This window comes from Bos indicus x Bos taurus, chromosome 5, assembly GCF_003369695.1.
Source record: "Bos indicus x Bos taurus breed Angus x Brahman F1 hybrid chromosome 5, Bos_hybrid_MaternalHap_v2.0, whole genome shotgun sequence".
Taxonomy (NCBI): Eukaryota; Metazoa; Chordata; class Mammalia; order Artiodactyla; family Bovidae; genus Bos; species Bos indicus x Bos taurus.
The window spans coordinates 62,825,710-62,845,274 of record NC_040080.1 but is presented as its reverse complement, the minus strand read 5'-3'; the positions used below and the strand labels follow the sequence as shown (position 1 = coordinate 62,845,274).

At 39.9% G+C, this 19,565-nt stretch overlaps 1 protein-coding gene across 2 annotated transcripts in view; it reads left to right on the top strand.

The window, feature by feature from the left end:
• SARNP (SAP domain containing ribonucleoprotein) overlaps positions 1–19,565 on the top strand; it is a 49,682-nt gene that overhangs the window by 20,916 nt on the left and 9,201 nt on the right. For both annotated transcript variants that reach the window (XM_027542156.1, XM_027542157.1), the window contains one exon: positions 742–810. In XM_027542156.1, coding sequence (XP_027397957.1) covers positions 742–810 — 69 coding nt within the window. The remainder of the gene's footprint in view (positions 1–741; positions 811–19,565) is intronic.

The window sequence follows — 19,565 nt, the reverse complement described above, 5'->3', positions numbered from 1 at the left end:
CAACACTACCTGTTAAATACCAGAGAGTACAGACTAGGATAGTATGTCTTCTGGACTATTATGACTTGTCAGCATGCTTAGAAAATGCAAGCAGATGCTGTGAAATATGTTTCACTTTATGAAATCTTGCTCTTGGAGTTACAGTTCAATAATTAAAGTGAAGGTGAAATGTTTTAATAGTAGTCATGGTTATGAGCAGTGGTAGTAGTAAAGGAAATGTCCCAGATATCCTTATATCATCTTATATATCAAGGCTTCCAAGAAAAAAGAAGTAAGAAAATTGAGTTGGGTACTGGTAGTGCATTTGTCTTCTGAAGAATGGAGAGCTTCAGTGATTGTTTCTGTTTGCTAGGAGATCGAGTTAAGAGTTACCTGCAAAGGCTTGGTATAAAAATTAACAGTTTTGAACTGTGAATGATAGACTTGTTTAGAGGTGATGATTTAGACATTTGTTTGCTTTTTCAAGCAGTGTTTGGCTTACTTTGATCTTAAACCCTGCTTAGGCTTTTGCCACCTTTGATGAATGAAGGAGGCAGGGCTAAATCTCTCACTGCATTCCAGGAGAGGTCTTTTAATAATTAGTGGCATGAATGAGTGCTGCTTAGTTTCCTAATTTGGCACATAGGGTATCTTTGATGTTGTATAGGCTTATTTGAACTCTTAGCTTTGGATCATAGTTTGTACCTCTGTGTTTTCTGTTTTGATTTTTTTTAATATGTTTTTTCCTTTATGTTTTTATAGGTTAACCTGGATAAGCTAAAAGAAAGAGCTCAAAGGTTTGGTTTGAATGTCTCTTCAATCTCCAGAAAGGTAAGGTACTATTTTTGCAACATTAGAGCAGCTTGGGACTGCATAGTTTGGAAATGACTGTCCTAAGAATAGAACTGGCTACTCAGCACTTCATTTAATGCAGTCCTTTGACTATCACCTCCTCTCACTATTGATTACATTATGGGAATTGTTTCGCAGAGTTAATTGTTTTTTTTTCTAGATGTTGTTTGCATAACTTCCACAGTGGCTGTTAGAGCAAGGTCTATATTTTCCTTAGTTAAGATATTGGATTCAGTGATGTTACATCTGCTTTAACTTCTGATATAGGTATATTAGAAATTAAATAATCAGGGGAAGACAGTCTTGTCATTAGGCAAAGATACCTGAAAATAAAATTTGGAGGTTCTATAGAAAAACACTGAGAAAGTTACTTTATTCTTTCTACCCTTCTGCTAACTGACACTGTTTAGTTTAAGCAAGATGACTTTGTTGACACCATGCCCTGTGGAGTGATCAATTCTACAGGACATTGTTGTGTTTGGAGTTTTGCTAGGCACATTAGAGAAAATGCTAGAGCAAGTAGTCTCTTAATCTTTGTTCTGTGAGAATGAGAGCATATTTCTTGGTTGTTGAGGTGATAGTTGGATTAAGGGAAGATTATTTTAAATCAGAAAAACCATCATTGGAAAAAAAACATTTCCCACTCAAGTATGGAAGCATTTAGCTCTCTAGAAATCCGTTCGAAAAAAATGATCTGACAGTAGTTATACTTTTGCTCAGAAAAAAAGCTGAGCATATAAAAGTTGTGTCCCTATGTGACTCATAACCTTGAACACAACTGTGCTTCATCTTCCTTCCCTTTGGGTTGTATTTTTTATGTTTACCAGAAATACAACATCGTGTCTTTTTTTTTTTTTTTTAATTTTATTTTTAAACTTTACAGTATTGTATTAGTTTTGCCAAATATTGAAATGAATCCGCCACAGGTATACATGTGTTCCCCATACTGAACCCTCCTCCCTTCTCCCTCCCCATACCATCCCTCTGGGTCGTCCCAGTGCACCAGCCCCAAGCATCCAGTATCGTGCTCGAATATGGACTGGCGACTCGTTTCATACATGATATTATACATGTTTCAATGCCATTATCCCAAATCTTCCCACCCAACATCATGTCTTTTTGCCCAACTTGATTCTGAGACCATAGGTATTCAGTAGGAGTATTTGGTGGTTTATGTGGACTGAAATAAGGGAGTTGAGAGGGAGGCAGAATATATAATTCTTAAACCACCATATAGCTTAATTGGGAAGAGTTACTATAAACCAAAAGTCATTTGTGTTTTGTTAGATGGTCAGGGGAAAGGGTGCCTTTTATCTGTGGCCCTGATTTTCATCTTGTCTCCTTTTGTATATGAGGCCTCAGTATCTGAGAATCTCAGCAATAACTGCACTCCTCTAGGGAATTGTATTAGTTTGTGTGTTGGAAGGCAGAGGTACAAAAGGTACCCACTGAACTGAGATGGTATCATGATACTGAAAAATGAAGCAGCTGCATATAATAGGTGGATTAGTTTATTTAGTGTAACTTACTTACAGGTAAGATCAGGTAGCAGATAGGATAAGGTTGCATTTTGCTACCTCAAAGTATTGGCAGCTGTACTCTATACTGTGGAGGGGCCATTGGGGCTTTTTTTGTATTTAGTTAACCCGGGGTTTGAGGGTACATGCTTGGAAACAGGAAGTATATTTCCAAGTCAAGGTTATAAATGGGTAACTAGTCTCATGGATGCCGAGAATACATCATTGAAAGCCTTCATTGTTTCAGAGACTGAATAACACAAAGGCCACCTAGACCTCATGATCATTAAACAATATTAACTACAAAGTCCTTGATGACAGAGAAGAGATTTACTAAACAGTACAGCTCTAGGTAGGGTCAGTGGAAGGACAGGAGGAGCTGAATGGATCCAAGATGGCATCAGTTATGCTAACAGCCATACATTATATGTTCAATCAAAATTAACAAAATTGGACATTGTATCTCCTACTACTTAGCTCATATAGACCCATTCCTGAGAGGAATTTGTGTGTTGCTCTGTGCTGTCCACCTAACTCATGCAAGGACATCAGTCTTTTCCCTTCTCTGGAGTCTTTCTCTATATTTGACCTGTTTTCAGCCTCCACAGGATGCTGAGTAAAACATGAAAAGATATATTTATTAATTTTGAGCAAATTACTGAACTTCTTTATTCCTCATCTATAAAACTAGGAGTAATACCTAACACCGTGTTGTGGAGAATAAATAATTGTAATAAATAATTGCAATTCCCTAACATAGAAGCAACAGTTAGAACTGGACATGGAACAACAGACTGGTTCCAAATAGGAAAAGGAGTACGTCAAGGCTGTATATCGTCACCCTGCTTATTTAACTTATATGCAGAGTACATCATGAGAGACGCTGGACTGGAAGAAGCACAAGCTGGAATCAAGATTGCCGGGAGAAATAGCAATAACCTCAGAAATGCAGATGGCACCACCCTTATGGCAGAAAGTGAAGAGGAACTAAAAAGCCTCTTGATGAAAGTGAAAGAGGAGAGTGAAAAAGTTGGCTTAAAGCTCAACATTCAGAAAACGAAGATCATGGCATCCGGTCCCATCACTTCATGGGAAATAGATGGGGAAACAGTGGAAACAATGTCAGACTTTATTTTTCTGGGCTCCAAAATCACTACAGATGGTGACTGCAGCCATGAAATTAAAAGATGCTTACTCCTTGAAAGGAAAGTTATGACCAACCTAGATAGCATATTCAAAAGCAGAGACATTACTTTGCCAACAAAGGTCCGTCTAGTCAAGGCTATGGTTTTTCCTGTGGTCATGTATGGATGTGAGAGTTGGACTGTGAAGAAGGCTGAGCGCCAAAGAATTGATGCTTTTGAACTGTGGTGTTGGAGAAGACTCTTCTTGGACTGAAGAAGACTCCTTCCCTTGGACTGCAAGGAGATCCAACCAGTCCATTCTGAAGGAGATCAGCCCTGGGATTTCTTTGGAAGGAATGATGCTGAAGCTGAAACTCCAATACTTTGGCCACCTCATGCAAAGAGTTGACTCATTGGAAAAGACTGATGCTGGGAGGGATTGGGGGCAGGAGGAGAAGGGGATGACAGAGGATGAGATGGCTGGATGGCATCACTGACTCGATGGACATGAGTCTGAGTGAACTCCGGGAGTTGGTGATGGACAGGGAGGCCTGGCGTGCTGCGATTCATGGGCTCGCCAAGAGTCGGATACGACTGAGGACTGAACTGAACTGACTGAACATAGTGACACTTTGACCCTCAATATAAAGTGTAGTTTTCTTCCTTAGTTTTCAGTTCAGGTTTTATCACTTTGAGTCAATTAACCTCTGTTTCAGTTGATAATTGATAAGATTTTAGTTCCCATTTTAAATTCTAAGGAGTTAAAATGAGATAATGTAGTTGGGAGAACTCTGTATGAGCTCTGTTCTAACATTCGTTGTCACACTTGTGTTCTAGAGTAGTGCTTCGCAAGTTCTGTGGTGAAAGTCTAGTTTTTAAAATTTTCCCATTCATTGTAGAGAGGTACTTTTGTAAAGTAAAAATGTCAAAGACAAGTTAAATTACTTTGGAAGTTTTTAAATGGTTTTTGAACTTATTGCAGGCTGGTAACAGTCTGGGGGTCAAGCATTAGGAGGCAGACTACATTTTGAGTAGCACTATACTATATATGGTTTCTTCTGAGGACCACTTTTCTTGTAAACTTGTGACTTTCTGAGATGTTCTCTTTGAGTATAGATTCCATTTGCGTTGATCATAAATCCTGATTTTCAGAATTATCCTATTAGCAATGGTTTGCTCTAATTTGCCTCATAAACCAGTAAAATGCACGAGAAAATGTCCTTGCTGTTTTTTGCTGAGCACCACTGTTCCATAGAACTTTCTGTGATGATGGAAACATTCTACACAGTGTTGTTCTATTGAATAATCTGTTATCTAATACAGGCATACCTCAGAAATATTGTGAATTCAGTTACAGACCACCACAGTACAGTGAATATTGCAATAAAGTGAGTCACAAATAAGTAGTGTACATACCTAAATTGAAAAGTACTTTATTGCTTAAAAAAAGTGCTATCATGAAGGAAATATTACATGTGGTTTAACATTTATATAATAAAATATAAATCATATGCTGTGTGGAGTTGTCAGTTCAGTTTAGTCCCTCAGTCGTGTCCGACTCTTTGTGACCCCATGGACTGCAGCACGCCAGGCCTCCCTGTCTATCACCAACTCCCAGAGTTTAGTCAAACTCATGTCCATTGAGTTGGTGATGCCATCCAACCATCTCATCCTCTGTGTCCCCTTCTCTTGCCTTCAATCTTTATTGGACACCTACCGACCCAGGGAATTCATCTTTCAGTGTCCTGTCTTTTTGCTTTTTCATACTGTTCATGGGTTTCTCAAGGCAGGAATACTGAAGTGGTTTGCCATTCCCTTCTCCAGTGGACCACATTCTGTCAGAACTCTCCACCGTGACCTGTCCATCGTGGATGGCCCTACACAGGCATGGCTCATAGTTTCATTGAGTTAGACAAGGCTGTGGTCCATGTGATTAGATTTGTTAGTTTTCTGTGATTGTGTGTGGAGTTATAGACAAATATATTTGCTAGGCAGTTTCTTAAAACAACAATGAGGTTTGCCACATTGTTTATCTGTACTGTGCAGTGCTATTTAATATCTTGCCTACAGAATAAGTTCTTTCAGAATTGGAGTCAGTGCTTTCAAACCCAACTGCTGCTTTATCAACTAAGTTTCATCTTTTGTTGTCGTTTCAGCAGTATTCACAGCATTTTAACCAGGAGTATATTTCATCTCAAGAAATCACTTTCTTTTTTTAAAAAGTTTATTTTGGCTGTCCTGGGTCTTCATTGCGGCACCTGGGCTCTTTGTTGCTGCTTGAGAGCTTTTTCTAGTTGTGGTGCGCAAGCTTCTCATTGTGGCTTCTTTTGTTGCAGAGCACTGGTTCTAGAGTGTGGGCTCAGTAGTTGTGGCATACCTTAGTTGCCCCAAAGTATATAGGATCTTAGTTCTTGGACAGGGAATTGAAGCTGTGTCCCCTGCATTGGCAGGCAGATTCTTAACCACTGAACCACCAGGGAAATCCCAAGAAACTGCTTTCTTAGCTCATCCATAAGCAACTCCTCATCCATTCAAGTTTTACCGATTTTCTGCAATTCAGTCCCGTCTTCAGGCTCCACTTCTAATTCTGATTCTTTAGCTGTTTCCACCACATCTGTAGTTAACTTCCTGTACTGAAGTCTTGAACTTCTCAGAGTCACCTATGAGTGTTGGAATCAACTTTCTCCAAACTCCTGTTATGTTGATTTTTTTACCTCTTTCCATGAATCAAAATGTTCTTGATGTCATCTAGAATGGTGAATCATTTCTAGAAGCTTTTCAGTTTGCTTTGCCCAGATTCATCAAAGGAATCACTACATGTGGCCTTATGAAAAGAATTTCTTAAATAAGGCTTGAAAGTTGAAATTATTCCTTGATCCATAGGCTGCAGAATGGATGTTGTATGAGAGGGAGTGGAAACATTAATCTCACTTTACATCTCTGTCAGAGCTCTTGGGTGACCAGGTGCATTGTCAAGGAGTAGAAATACTTGGAAAGTAATCTTTTTTCCTGAATAGTAGGTCTCAACAGTTGACTTAAATTATTCAGTAAGCTGTGTTGTAAGCAGATGTGCTGTCATACAGGCTTTGTTGGTCGATACACAGAACACAGGCAGAGCCCCAGGATTTTCAGAATGGTAAATGAGCATTAGCTTTAACGTAAATTCACCAGCTGCATTAGCCTCCTAACAAGAGCGTCAGCCTGTCCTTTGAAACTTTGAAGCCATTAACCTCTTCTCTAGCTGTGAAAGTCCTAGATGGGATCTTCTTCCAATATAAGGCTGTTTCATCTACATAGAAAATCTATTTGATGTAGTCATCTTCATTAATTGTTTTATATATATATATGTTATCATATATAGTTAGTTATATATATATATGGATATATATAGAAAATCTATTTGATGTAGTCATCTTCATTAATTGTTTTATATATATATATTAGTTATCATATATATATATATATGGATAGTTTGCTGCAGCTTCTACATCAGCATTTGCTGCTCCTTGTACTTGTATGTTATGGATGTGGCTCTTTCCTTAAAGCTCAGGAACCAAGCTCTCTAGCTTCAGAATTCTTCAGCTTTGTTTCCTGTCTCAGCAGCCTTAATAGACTTGAAGAGCGTTAGCACTTGGCTCTGGATTAGGCTTTGATTTAAGAGAAGGGGACGACAGAGGATGAGATGGCTGGATGGCATCATCGACTCGATGGACATGAGTTTGAGTGAACTCCGGGAGTTGGTGACGGACAGGGAGGCCTGGCGTGCTACAATTCATGGGGTTGCAGAGTTGGACACGACTGAGCAACTGAACTGAACTGATGGCTTTTTGATCTTCTAGCCAGACCACTTGAATTTTTTGTTCATATTAGCAATAATGCTGTTTTGCTTTTTTATTCTAATGTTCATTGGAGTAGCACTTTTAATTTCCTTCAAGAACTTTTCCTTTGCATTCACATCTTGGCTAACTGCTTGGTGTAAGTGGCCTAGCTTTTGGTCTGTCTCAGCTTTTGACATGTCTTTCTAACTTTTGATTTAAAGTAAGAGATGTACAATTCTTCCTTTCACTGGAACACTTAGGTGCCATTGTAGGGTTATTAGTTGGCCTAATTTCCATATTTCTGTGTCTCAGGATATAGGGAGGCCCAGGAAGAGGAAGGGATAAGGAAATGGCCATGGCCTGTGGGTGGAGCAGTCAGCGCACATATATTTATTAAGGTGACTGTCTTATATAGGCATGGTTTGTGGTGCCCCAAAACAGTTACTACTGTAACATCAGAGATCTCTGATCACAGATCGCTATAACAAATATAATAACAACGATAGAAAGGTTTGAAATGTAAGAATTACCAGAATGTGACACAGACATGAAGTGAGTGAATGCTGTTGGAAAGATGGCTCCAGTAGACTTGCTTAACACAGGGTTGCTGCAGACCTTCAGTTTGTGAAAAGTATGCTATCTGTGAAGCACAATAAATCAAAGCATGATAAATCAAGGTATGCCTCTATACTTGTCAGTAGTTACATGTAGTTATCACCTGAAATGTAGTTAATGTGACTAGGAACTGAATTTTTAATTGTTTTAAATCTAAATAGCCACATGTGCATTGGACAACTCAAGTCTAGCTTTTATCTCCCACACAGCTTTCATACTTGAAAGTAGCATAGAAATCCTTTATCAGACCACTTATTTGGACCACTGTTTCCATTGCCCAGAATGTTTTAGTACTTGTAGAATATAAACAGTTTCAGAGTGAATTTGTTGGAGGAGAGAAATTAGAGGAAATGCAATGAAATAAGAAGGGTTAAGTTATTTGTGGCTGCACTGGATCTTCATTGCTGCTTGACCTTTCTCTGATTACGGCGAGCAGGGGCTCCTCTCTAGTTGTGGTGCACAGACTTCTCATCTTGGGGTCTTCAGTAGTTGTGGCTCTCAGGCTCTAAAACACAGATGAGAGCCTGTAGTATTTCTGGTGAACTAGCAGAGATAGTAGTTGTGGTGCATGGGCTTTATTGCCCCATGGCATGTGGAATTTTCCTGGACCAGGGATTGAACCTGTGTCCCCTGCATTGGCAGGTAGATTCTTAACCACTGGACCACCAGGGAAGTCCAAGAAGAGGAAGTGTTGTTTTTTTCAAGTAACTTTTTTTCTAGGACTTAAGTGTCCTGGACCCAGATCCTAAAATTGCAACCAGCTACATTTTCTGTAACAGTTGTTTGGTTCAAAGTGTTGTATTTAACAGTTCTCTATCACGAGAAATGATTTGCAACCTAGTATTTGGTTGGCCAGAGGTTAGTGATATGATTAAATTTGTATTTATGAAACAACCAGATTAGCAGTTATGTTCACTTCATCCTGGGGTCCTGGGTTCCAGTATCGCCTCCTCCTTTGTAATTTGGTCATTTGTCTTTTAAGTTTTATAGATCTCTCGGCACAGATACGGTACAGATAATGGAGGTTAGTAGGTGGTGTGGAAATACCGCCTCTTCATCCTAGTTTCCTAGAAGGGGCAATGAGAGACCCACCTCCTATTGTCTCATCGCATAGAGTTTGTGTTTCCTTGATCCAGCTTGAGGTTCTTGTTGCATCCTGTTTTCTCTCCAGCAGATTCCACTGTAAACCAGTGGATATGATAGAATCTGTGAGAGGAGTGAGCATAGTGTTTGTGACAGATTTTTTTTTTTTTAACTGTCACAATCTGACCATCTCCAGCATGTTATAAATTTGAGAATTTGAGTATCTGCTATCAGTTATAGGCTGATTTCTGCTTGACAGCTCACGTATTTCAGCTTTCAGGTCCACAAGTATACTGTATGCTTTCCAGGTGGCTCAGTGTTACGTAAAGAATCTGAGGTGCAGAAGATGTGAGTTTGATCCCTGGGTCAGGAAAATACCTTGGAGAAGGAAGTTACCACCCACTCCAGTATTCTTGCCTGGGAAATCCCATGGATAGAGGAGCCTGGCAGTCCATGGGGTCGCAAAGAGTGGACATGACTTAGTGACTAAACAACAACAGTATACATGTTAGGCAATACACAGAAACTTAAAGAAGTCTGGCTCCCCCCTCCAGTCATCTTCCCTCTTTCCCCCTGCTCAAGAAAGGCCTGTCCATTCATGTTTCTAGCTCAGGTCTCAGTGAATAGAATCCTATTGGTTTAGGATAATGGGAAGTGACAGGGCAAAGAATGGCACTGGCATTTATAGACATTTTTTACACAAGAGGCTGTAAATTGTCCCTTCCAACTCTTTGGACTATTAGAGGATAGAATGGCATGCCTTTTCTCCTATAAGCCTCACAGTGACTCTGGGCTGAGAAACCTCCTACCCCCTCAAACGAAACAAAACCCAGATAAATAACCTCTGCCTAGTTGGTTCTGATTGATCACCAGCTAAGTTTTCAGTCTTGTGCTTGACTGGTTGTGTTTTTTTTTCCTTTCAGTTAGTTTTCCAAGCCTCCTAAGAGAAATAGTGTTTAGATCAGTCCTCTTGGTGAAGGACTTGGCCTGGCATATAAGAAATTCATCTCTAAAAGGAATGGATAAGGGAAATAGATGGGAAGCCAGCTCAGTTAATATATGATGGTCATAGTACATTAAGTCTGGGCTTAGAAATGTGTTATTAACTGATGTAGCTGATTTGAATGGATTATAGTTTTTGTTTGTTTTCAAACATTAACATGTTTGGAAAAGTGAAAATTGATGCTTTAGGAAGTTGCAGAAAATCCAACTAGGTAAATACTACAAAGAAACAAAAATATCTGGCCCAGGCACTAAGCAGAAAACTGGAGTGTGGTTTACATTTTTCTCCCTTCCTGACAGTGTGAGGGGCATGTTATAGCTTCTTGATTCTTGATTAGTAGTAGTAAATATTGACGTTAGTACATCTTCCTTTCTTTTCTACTAAGATTCTGCTGAGTTTTCACTACTTGTAGTTCTTCATATAGGTAACTGTCCTCATGAGTTATCTTAAGGGACCTGTAAACCCTAAAGGCTACTTTTTCCATATTTGTGGGTTTTGCCAGTTTTCTTTACTGTGAATATTCTGTGTTATACAGTTTTAGGATATAAAAAGCTTGAAAACAAATACTCCTCTACTGACTGTCTTCTTGTTGCTGGAGCTGGTAGCTGGAAGAATCATGGGTGGCTGCAGTGATAAGTTTCATGAATCATTTGTATAATTCTTTATTTTTGCTCACTGTTGGTGGGGATGAACCACTTCAGAATGAGAGAGAGATTGAACCTGCCTTGTTTTTGAGGAACTTGTCACTGAAATGTGTTGAGATATCAAAGAGAAAGTTGGGACAAAGAGTCAGTTCCACCTATAAGAGGACACCAGTGTCTTGTAGCATACAGACTTCATTATGGCTTGTCTCCATTCATGCTCTTCTGGGAGGCCTATTTGATTCTATCACGATTCCCTTCCACCATCTGAAATAAATGAATGTCTGTTTCTCCCTTTGAGCAGTGGGTTTTGATACAGAGGTTAGTCAGTTGGATATGGAGAGAAGGAAGTTCACACTATAGATTTAGAATTTTAGGGAATTCCCTGGTGGTCCAGTAGTTAGGAGTCCACGCTTCCACTGTCGGGGGCCTAGGCTCAAATCCTTAGTCAGGGAACTAAAATCCCACAAGCTGCATGACATGGCCACAAAGAACAAAAAAGAAGAATTTGGTCACCAGCCTTCTTAGAGTTTTTAATTGGGATTTGTTAGAGTTTAGGCATGTGTATACAAACCTTTTCCAAAGGAAGGACTTCCCTGGGGGTTCAGTGGTTTAAGGCTGTATGCTTCCAGTGCAGGGGTCATGGTTCAGTCCCTGTTTGAGGAGCTAAGTAAGATTCCATGTGCCGCACAGCATCCCTCCCCCCCAAAAAAATACAAAGGAAGAACTGTGGGACAATGCATATGACATTGAAACTATAAGAGCTCTGAGAAACCATAAGCTATGGTGAGGAATTTAGTAGGATTTTTTTTTTTTTAAGGAGTAAAAGATTAGATCCCAGGGTAAGTTGGGAAAGTAACATGCTGAGTAGGCTTGGATTCTTTCTATCCACATATACTTAAGCAACAGTAATTGGGCCAAGTGCAAACTTAATCCTCTATTTCCTTTTCTCAGGGTGCCCCATGAGATCAAGAAAAATGCAAGTAGTAGGATTGTAGATAGAAAAAATGTCAGTATAGATCCTCTCAGTCATTGTATTTCATTGATAAAGGGCTTTGGGGGAAAATTTCCCTCCCTTCATCCTCCATCCTAGATTGTCAGTTTCCCAAAAAATGCTTCTTCCACTTGAAAAATTATATTATTTTAACTTACATGAATCAACAAGAAAAGATAAGAACAGGTTATATATTAGAAAGAGATGGCAGTTGAGAGTGGCTGTCAAGAGAAGATGAATTTCAGAAAAGCCAAGACTAACCAAACATAGTCCTCAGCATTTCTGGAAGCTTTTGGACCCCAACCAAAATCTAACCAATCCTTTAAATCCCCTTCTGCTGCTGCTGCTGCTAAGTCGCTTCAGTCGAGTCCGACTCCGTGCGACCCCGTAGAGTGCGGCAGCCCACCAGGCTCCCCCATCCCTGGGATTCTCCAGGCAAGAAAACTGGAGTGGGTTGCCATTTCCTCCTCCAATGCATGAAAGTGGAAAGTGAAAGTGAAGTTGCTCAGTCGTGTTCAACTCTTAGCGACCCCATGGACTTCAGCCCACCAGGCTCCTCTGTCCATGGGATTTTCCAGGCAAGAGTACTGGAGTGGGGTGCCATTGCCTTCTCCGAAATCCCCTTCTAATTCATAATAATTTAAAAATAAATATTTGTTTTTTTTTTTTCTTCTGCCTCCTCCTTTAAGATAAAAAACACATGCTGCTTCTATACCCGTCCATTTCTATACCCGTCCATTGGAACGAACCTTGAGGGAGTGGTAAAGGAGCTGTTTAAAGAGGAAACAATAGGGAAAACTCTCTGACCTCAGTTTATCCCCTCATCTGGTTCTTCATTTGTCCCTGCTGAGGAACAGAACTTGTCTTTTGTCTGTAACACAAATACATCTTTACCTCCCTCCTTCCCACTTCCCCCCCAACCCACTCTTCTCACTCCCTTCTATTATGGTTCCAATCAATGATGTCATTATGTGTGCCATTGAACCACTTGGCTATAGAAATTTGGAAGAGCAAAGAGGCAGAATGGAATTTTTCTCCTGCCCAGGACTGTTGAAAATGTATTCTAATTTTAACTAGAGAAATAGGAGTCAAGTTTTTCTTTGCTCAACTTCTACCCTCCCTCTGTGCCCTAAACCTCAGACAGACACTTTTTCCCTGGCTATGGATGAGAAGAAAATTGTGAAGAAATGTTAGGAGTATAAATTGAGTATTTTAGAGGAAAAACTTTAAAAATTGGGGGAAGCAAGATGAAATTTTTGGTGCTGTGTCAACACTTATGGTTAATGTTTTGCTCTGTTCACTGTAAATTGGATTTTTGAGAAGTTTCTAATAGAGGGTTATACTTCCCTAAGGTGTGTGGAATCTTGTACCATTTCACTTTATTTTTCTCTTATTTCATTAATTTCATTTGAACCCAAAGAACTAGAGGTATGAAAGTTTGTAGTAAGGAAAAACTCAGTCTTTTTTATTTACTATGCTTGATACCCCACCCCCACTAATGTCTTCGCATTCCTTTTTCTAACATGTCAGAACTGATGACTTTGATAAAAAACAAGTTTTATGCCTCTCTGTGGTCCCCCTTAGTCTTTGCCCCAGGAGTAAACAAACTCTGGAAGAGGAGGGGAATACTACATTCTTTTGAGTCTGCTTTACTTTTAAATACCTTTAACTGTTTTTGCCAACCAAGTTCTTGAGGTGAGATCATTCTCTGAATACCAGTTTTTAATTTTTATTTACTAAAAAAATTTTTTTGGCTGTGCCTCACAGCACATGTCATCTTAGTTCCCCAACCAGGGATCAAACCTATGCCCCCTGCAGTGAAAGCACAGAGTTTTAACCACTGGACCACATGGGAGGTCCCTGAGTGCCAGTTTTTTAAAAGGTGCCACTCTTAGTAGCATAAGATTTTTAAAACCCATCTGTAAATCATACCTGATTGTATGTCTAGTTGTATGTCTTAATTTTGGGGTGACCAGTAAGCTAGCCTGGCTGTCTTAAGCAGAGTAATGGCTGTCCAGTCTCCCTATGCCTGCTCAGTCCTTCAGTCCTCTCTGATTCTTTGTGACCCCATGGACTGCAGCCCACCAGGCCTTTCTCCATGGGATTTCCTAGGCAAGAATACTGGAGTGTTTTGCCATTTCCTTCTCCAGGGGATCTTCTCAACCCTGGGATTAAACCCATCTCCTGTATTGGCAGGTGGATTCTTTATCATTGAGCCACTTGGGAAGCCATAGATACTCTCCCTGGCTCGGGGGAAATGTGAACTAACTGTCTGAATCCAAATCTGTCAGTCTTTCAAAATCTGTATGGACGGAAAAAGGAGGGGGTTGATGTTTGTTTGTTTGTTTCGCGGGGATTTTGTTATGTGTTTGTGTTATTAATTCTTGGGAGGATATGTAATTTTAGTGTTCAGAAGTTCTTCATGATGTGAGAGCAGTAGCATTATAGGAATATTTAAGATGTATTTTAATACTTGAGTAATACTGTTTGTTGGGTTAACATTGCTAAGGAGTGGTAACATTTTAAAGAATACAAATGGGTTTGATTCAAGTAAGGTTTGATAATTACATAGCTCATTTTCTTATGTACTCACCAAAATAGTAAAGTTGCTTTTTATGCCTGAAAGCTGAATCGGGTCAAAGAAAATCCTATAGATTTTGGAGTTGGGAATGGGAATCAGATCATGAGATGTTTTATAGGAAGATCCTTGGTAGTGATGTTTGCAAACTAGCAAAGACCCTGTTTTTAATGAAATCTAAAGTCCCTTGTTAAGATTTAGAAAATGTTAACTTCCTTCCTCTCTTCCCTTTCCTTTACTACTCTTTTCTCATATTTTTTAAGATAATATTTTAACCCATTACCTTCTCATCCCCAGAGCAGATTGTTGGGACAGATATAGAAATGTATTTTCAGAGTGTCCCACATTGGGATTTTATATATACATTGAATCTTTAAATCCCTAGCAGTGGGACATCCCTGGTGGGCTAGTGGCTAAGACACTGCGTTTGCAGTCCATGGGGCCCAGGTTTGATCCCTGGTCAGGGAATGAGATCCCACATGCTGCAACTAAGACCCAGTGCAGCCAAATAAAACAAATAAAATATATTTAAAAAAAAAATCCCTATTAGTGAAGATACCTTATTGAGAAGGAGATCATTTTTGAAATACTTGGTGTCTGGGTATTAGAAAGTATTTATTGGGTGAGAAGTTTATTCAGGTATAGAGTAGAGGAGGCAGTTTTAGAGTTTTTACTATCCTGTTCATGCTTGGGTATGAAATGTTTCAGGAGGAAGAGCAACTGGAAATGAACAGATGCACAAGATGAGAGGTTTTATATGATGGATCTCTTTAGTGCTCTAAATGAACAAGCAAAACATATGAGCCTTAAGACAAGAGCATCTGTTCTGTCTGTTCTCCACTTCATTGAAACTTCCTCTGTATCAGTTCTATAGAAAAAAAACAAAACAAAACCTTTGTGTGCTTGAACCTGTTTGCCTCTCTTTTCCCCACATGCCTGAGGTGTTCCCTGATCTTGTTTTGGCATGTTCTTCCTGTATTGAACTGCACTGGTAAGAGTGTCTGCTCCTCTATTTCATTTCTAAGAAGGCAGCATGACTCGTGTCCCTTAGAGTCAGCTGTGATTCCTTTCATTTTCCCTTCACATTCCTGCAACTGAGATAACCTGTTTGTAGGAAGCAAAAGCTTTTTTGGAAGGCCCCTAGTACTTTGGGGGAAAATTTGGAGTGGACTGGCAGCCTTGTTTGGTTTTGTGAGGTTTTGTTGTTGAGGCTGGGAGATTGGGGGGTTTTTGTTTGTTTTGTTTTGTTGGTCTGTACTGTCTCAAAGCTATTTGCAATTACTCCCAACTGTTGCTGCATGTAAAAGTTACCAGGGGTCTCTTACAATTCCCTAGGCTCTTCCTTTTGAGATTCAGATTTTATAAGTTGGGGTGAAGCCAGAAATCTGTCTTTTAAAATATCTCAGGGGAAAAGAAACTGTTTTCCTAGTGTTCATTGTAAATTTTTGAATGCTCAGGTAACTGTAGTCCTTCATTCTCTGTGTATTTTAGTTAAGACAGAATTTGCTTCCCCTCAGAAGTTTTTAGCTTCCCTCTACTGACTTCTTGACATTTCTGCCAAGCTCTGCATCACTTATCCTTAAGAGCAGCAGCTTCCTGGCTTTTAAGTGAGGGAGGTTGGGATTTTAATAGAAATTTGGCTTCCAGGGGTCTCAAGTGTGAAGCCTTCATTTCCTCCACGTTCCTTGCTTTGTCCTACAATCAGCTAGAGCAAGACCGAGACGACCTCCTCCTCGGGGGTTAGAAAAGAGTGGGGGTTGGGGGAGAAGCTTGATTTGGACAAGAGAAAAAGTGATGGGAGCTGGTGACTCAGGAGAGTATTTGGTTTGAGCTCTACTGGGGCTTTAGATACTGTAAAGATATGAGGAGATAAAGTTCTTGGTCATCTCTACTTCTGGTGTAGTTTTACAGTTCTTGGCACCCTTCTAGCCCTAGAAAGTTGATTCTGATCTTAATAGCTAAAAGATTATTGAGAGTAAGTAAGATTGTAGTATTGGGAGATGTGTTGTGTGTACGTGTGTGGCAGGCACATTGGAGTATCTCTTTACTCTGTGTGTGCTAAGATCATGGCATACCCTCTGCTAGTCCAGTCCTTCACTTTTAGTCCTGCTTAGGCTCTGTGCATTGGTCTTTAGGACCACCTCAAGTTCTGTGGACTGACTGGCATAAAGGCTCAGGAATAAACATGTTCAAATGAATATCAGAAACTGGGGCAGGGAGGTGACAGCTGTGTGTTTAAGCATTGAAGTGTTTCTGAGAGAAAAACCATCAGTTGCTGTCATTCACTCTGAGAGTATGAAATTAGAAGCCCACTCACCCTGGAGTGTTTCATAACCTTTACCTCTGGGAAGTCAAGGCCATGTCATTATTAATCTACCATCGCCTGAAAGCCCCCAGGCTCTGCTTTTCATCCTGCCATCAGTCACATGGCAGTGAAAGTCAGGAAAGTCACCAGAAGGCTCCTGCTTTCCTTTTTGCCTTACTGTTACCTTACATTCCCTTGGAAAATCAGATTGGCCTGAGAACGGTTAACATCTTAGTGTGGTAATTCATTTTAAAAAAGAGGCAGTTATTTGGGTTTTTTGCAAACTGTGATCTTCGTTGCTCACTATCAGCCTCCTTTCCATCACTCCAGGGAAAAGACTTCTGAGAAAATAACTGTTAAAGAAGTATTTTTAAAAAGTGGCATGGTTTAGGTCCTGTTGGGAATATACATGAGACTCTTACATTGAACAGTGTTGGATGTGAACAATAGCTCAGTCTTTAAAACAGCTATAGGAGAAGGGCCAGTTCCAACTCAGCAGTACCTCAGCTTCCCTGAAATGCCCCTTTCTACTTGTAAGGATATATCTGACTGAATTTAGATTGGAATTTCTGCTTCTCACACACAGTATAAGAAGGGATGATATGAGTGAGCTGACCAGAAAAAAATACCTGGCTTGGTTAATTATTTTGGTTCCCTATCAGAATAGTAAGGCTATCTCTTATTTGAATTCAGTAAGTCCTCTTGCTTTGTGTTTGAGAATTTACTGAGTTCAGACTCCCTACATGAGCCTGGGTTATATTTGGGTCACTGTTGTTTTGTTTCTCCTAGTTTCTCTCTATGATCCAGAGTGACATTGGTAATAAGATGGAAAAAGGTGAATGCTTTTAACACAGAGCCCATGGGGTGCTAAATTAAGTCAGAATGGACACTTTTTGGTAGAGCAAATAACCCTAACACAGTAAACTTGAAACAGTATTCTTTATTGGATTCAGGATAAAATTAGTAAGTTTTGAAAAATGTTCACTTGAATTTGAATCTTGAAGACACGGGTTTTGTTTGGAAGATAGAGCTGGAACTCTGTTTGGGTAGAGGTTTTATCTTTGGTACTTTTTGTCATAAAAAGAGGCAGTCACTTTAGAAAGCATCTATGATATTCAGGCTGCCAGTTGTTGCAGCTGGTCCTCCACTTGGGACTTAATTTCTGGGTACGGTGTATACACCGTGAAAACATTGGCAGGAACTCTTAATTTAAAAATTCTAGGACTTCCCTGCTGGTCCAGTGGTTAAGAATCCACTTGCCAATGTAAAGGACACAGGTTCAATCCCTGATCTGGAAAAATGCAGCACGCCGGGGGGCAACTAAGCCTGTGGGCCACAGCTACTGAGCCTGAGCTCTAGAGCCTGGGAACTGCAACTACTGAAGCCTAGAGCCAGTGCTCCTCAACAAGAGAAGCCAGTGCAGTGAGAAGCCCGCATACGGGAACTAGAGAGAGCACCTGCTCTCCACAACTAGAGAAAGCCTGCACACAGTTAACAAAGACCTCCTGCAGTCATAAATAAATAAATAATTTTAAAAAATAGTAATAATAAATTTCTAGCTATAACCTTGTACTTCCTTCCCCTTTCTTTTTCTTTCTTGGGGCATTGAGGTTTTTTGTTTTTTTTTTTTTTTAAAAAGATTAATCCCATTATATTTAGGGAGGAATGAGTTCTTAAAGGGCCAGTAGCAACCCTGTGACTAACTGTACTTCATCTTATCTATTAAGTTTCAACTCTGGATCTGGGTGTTTGATCTCCATCTCTCTCTCTCTCTCTTTTTTTTTTTGCCCAGGCCTCAGCAGTGAACGCACTCTGTCCTAATCACTGAACTGCCAGGGAATTCCCTGATCACCATTTCCCTTTTTTAAAATTTGTTTATTTGGCTGCACCAGGTTGTATCATGCAGAATCTTTAGTTGCAGCATGTGGGAGCCCTGACCAGGGATTGAACCAAGGTCCCCTGCATTAGGAGCACAGAGTTTTAGCCACTGAACCACCAGGGAAGTCCCCCTGATCACCATCTCTTGATCTCATATTTCTCTCTCACCTCAATACTTCTGGCCCCTCCTTCCTGAATAGAAATATTTTCAAAACCACTTGCCAGGGACAGGCCATACATTTTACTCCAAACTTTATAGCAGTCAATACGAAGAGGAAAACAAAATTATACTATTTACAGTGATTACCAGGGCTTCCCTTGTGTCTCTGGTAAAGAATTCGCCAGCCAATGCAGGAGGCGAGGATTTGATCCCTGTGTTGGGAAGCTCCCCTGGAGAAGGAAATGGCAACCCAATCCAGTATTGCCTGGGAAATCCCATGGACACAGGAGCCTGGTGGGCTATAGCTCATGGGATCGCAAAGAGTCAGATGCGACTTAGCAACTAAACGACAACAACAGGGTTCAAAGTAAAAACTAACAAGTTACTCATCAAAAGCGTAATTATTTTGGGCCTGGGATTCAGAAAGAAAGATTCCCCATGGATCCTCACAGTGCAGTAATATAATGAACAACGGCACATATCTTTATAGTCACTCAGTTGTGAATTTATAAGTCCTATGAGGTTAAGGATCTTTTTTTTTTCTTACTCATCTTTTATTCCCAATGCCAGAACATTATCTGACCCAAAGTAGACTCTCAGTGGATATTTGAATGACTGGTGGATGAATGGTTTAATTTTATAGTTTCAGTGTTATTGATGATGTTGATAGAAACTGATGTGTAATTTATGAAAGCATTTCCTCAAGGGCCTTAAGAGTACCTGGAATTGGGTCTATAGTGTTAGAGGTCAAATCCTTGCTCAGTTCCCTTGGACCTTACTTTATATAGATATCGGTTTTGGTGGTCATTAATTGTTAGGGATGATGAAATCAATAAAGCCTGGTAGCATAAATTTTCTTTTTTTAGGGTCCCAGGAAGAGAAGATGTAATAGTACCTGATAGAGAAGACTGGTTTTTCTGAGTTCTGTTCTGTACACTTAACCCTAAATCTGATCCTCTGTCCAAATATCATTTGCCTTGCAACTAAAGGAAATTATTTTGTTGTGTTGATAGTGAGT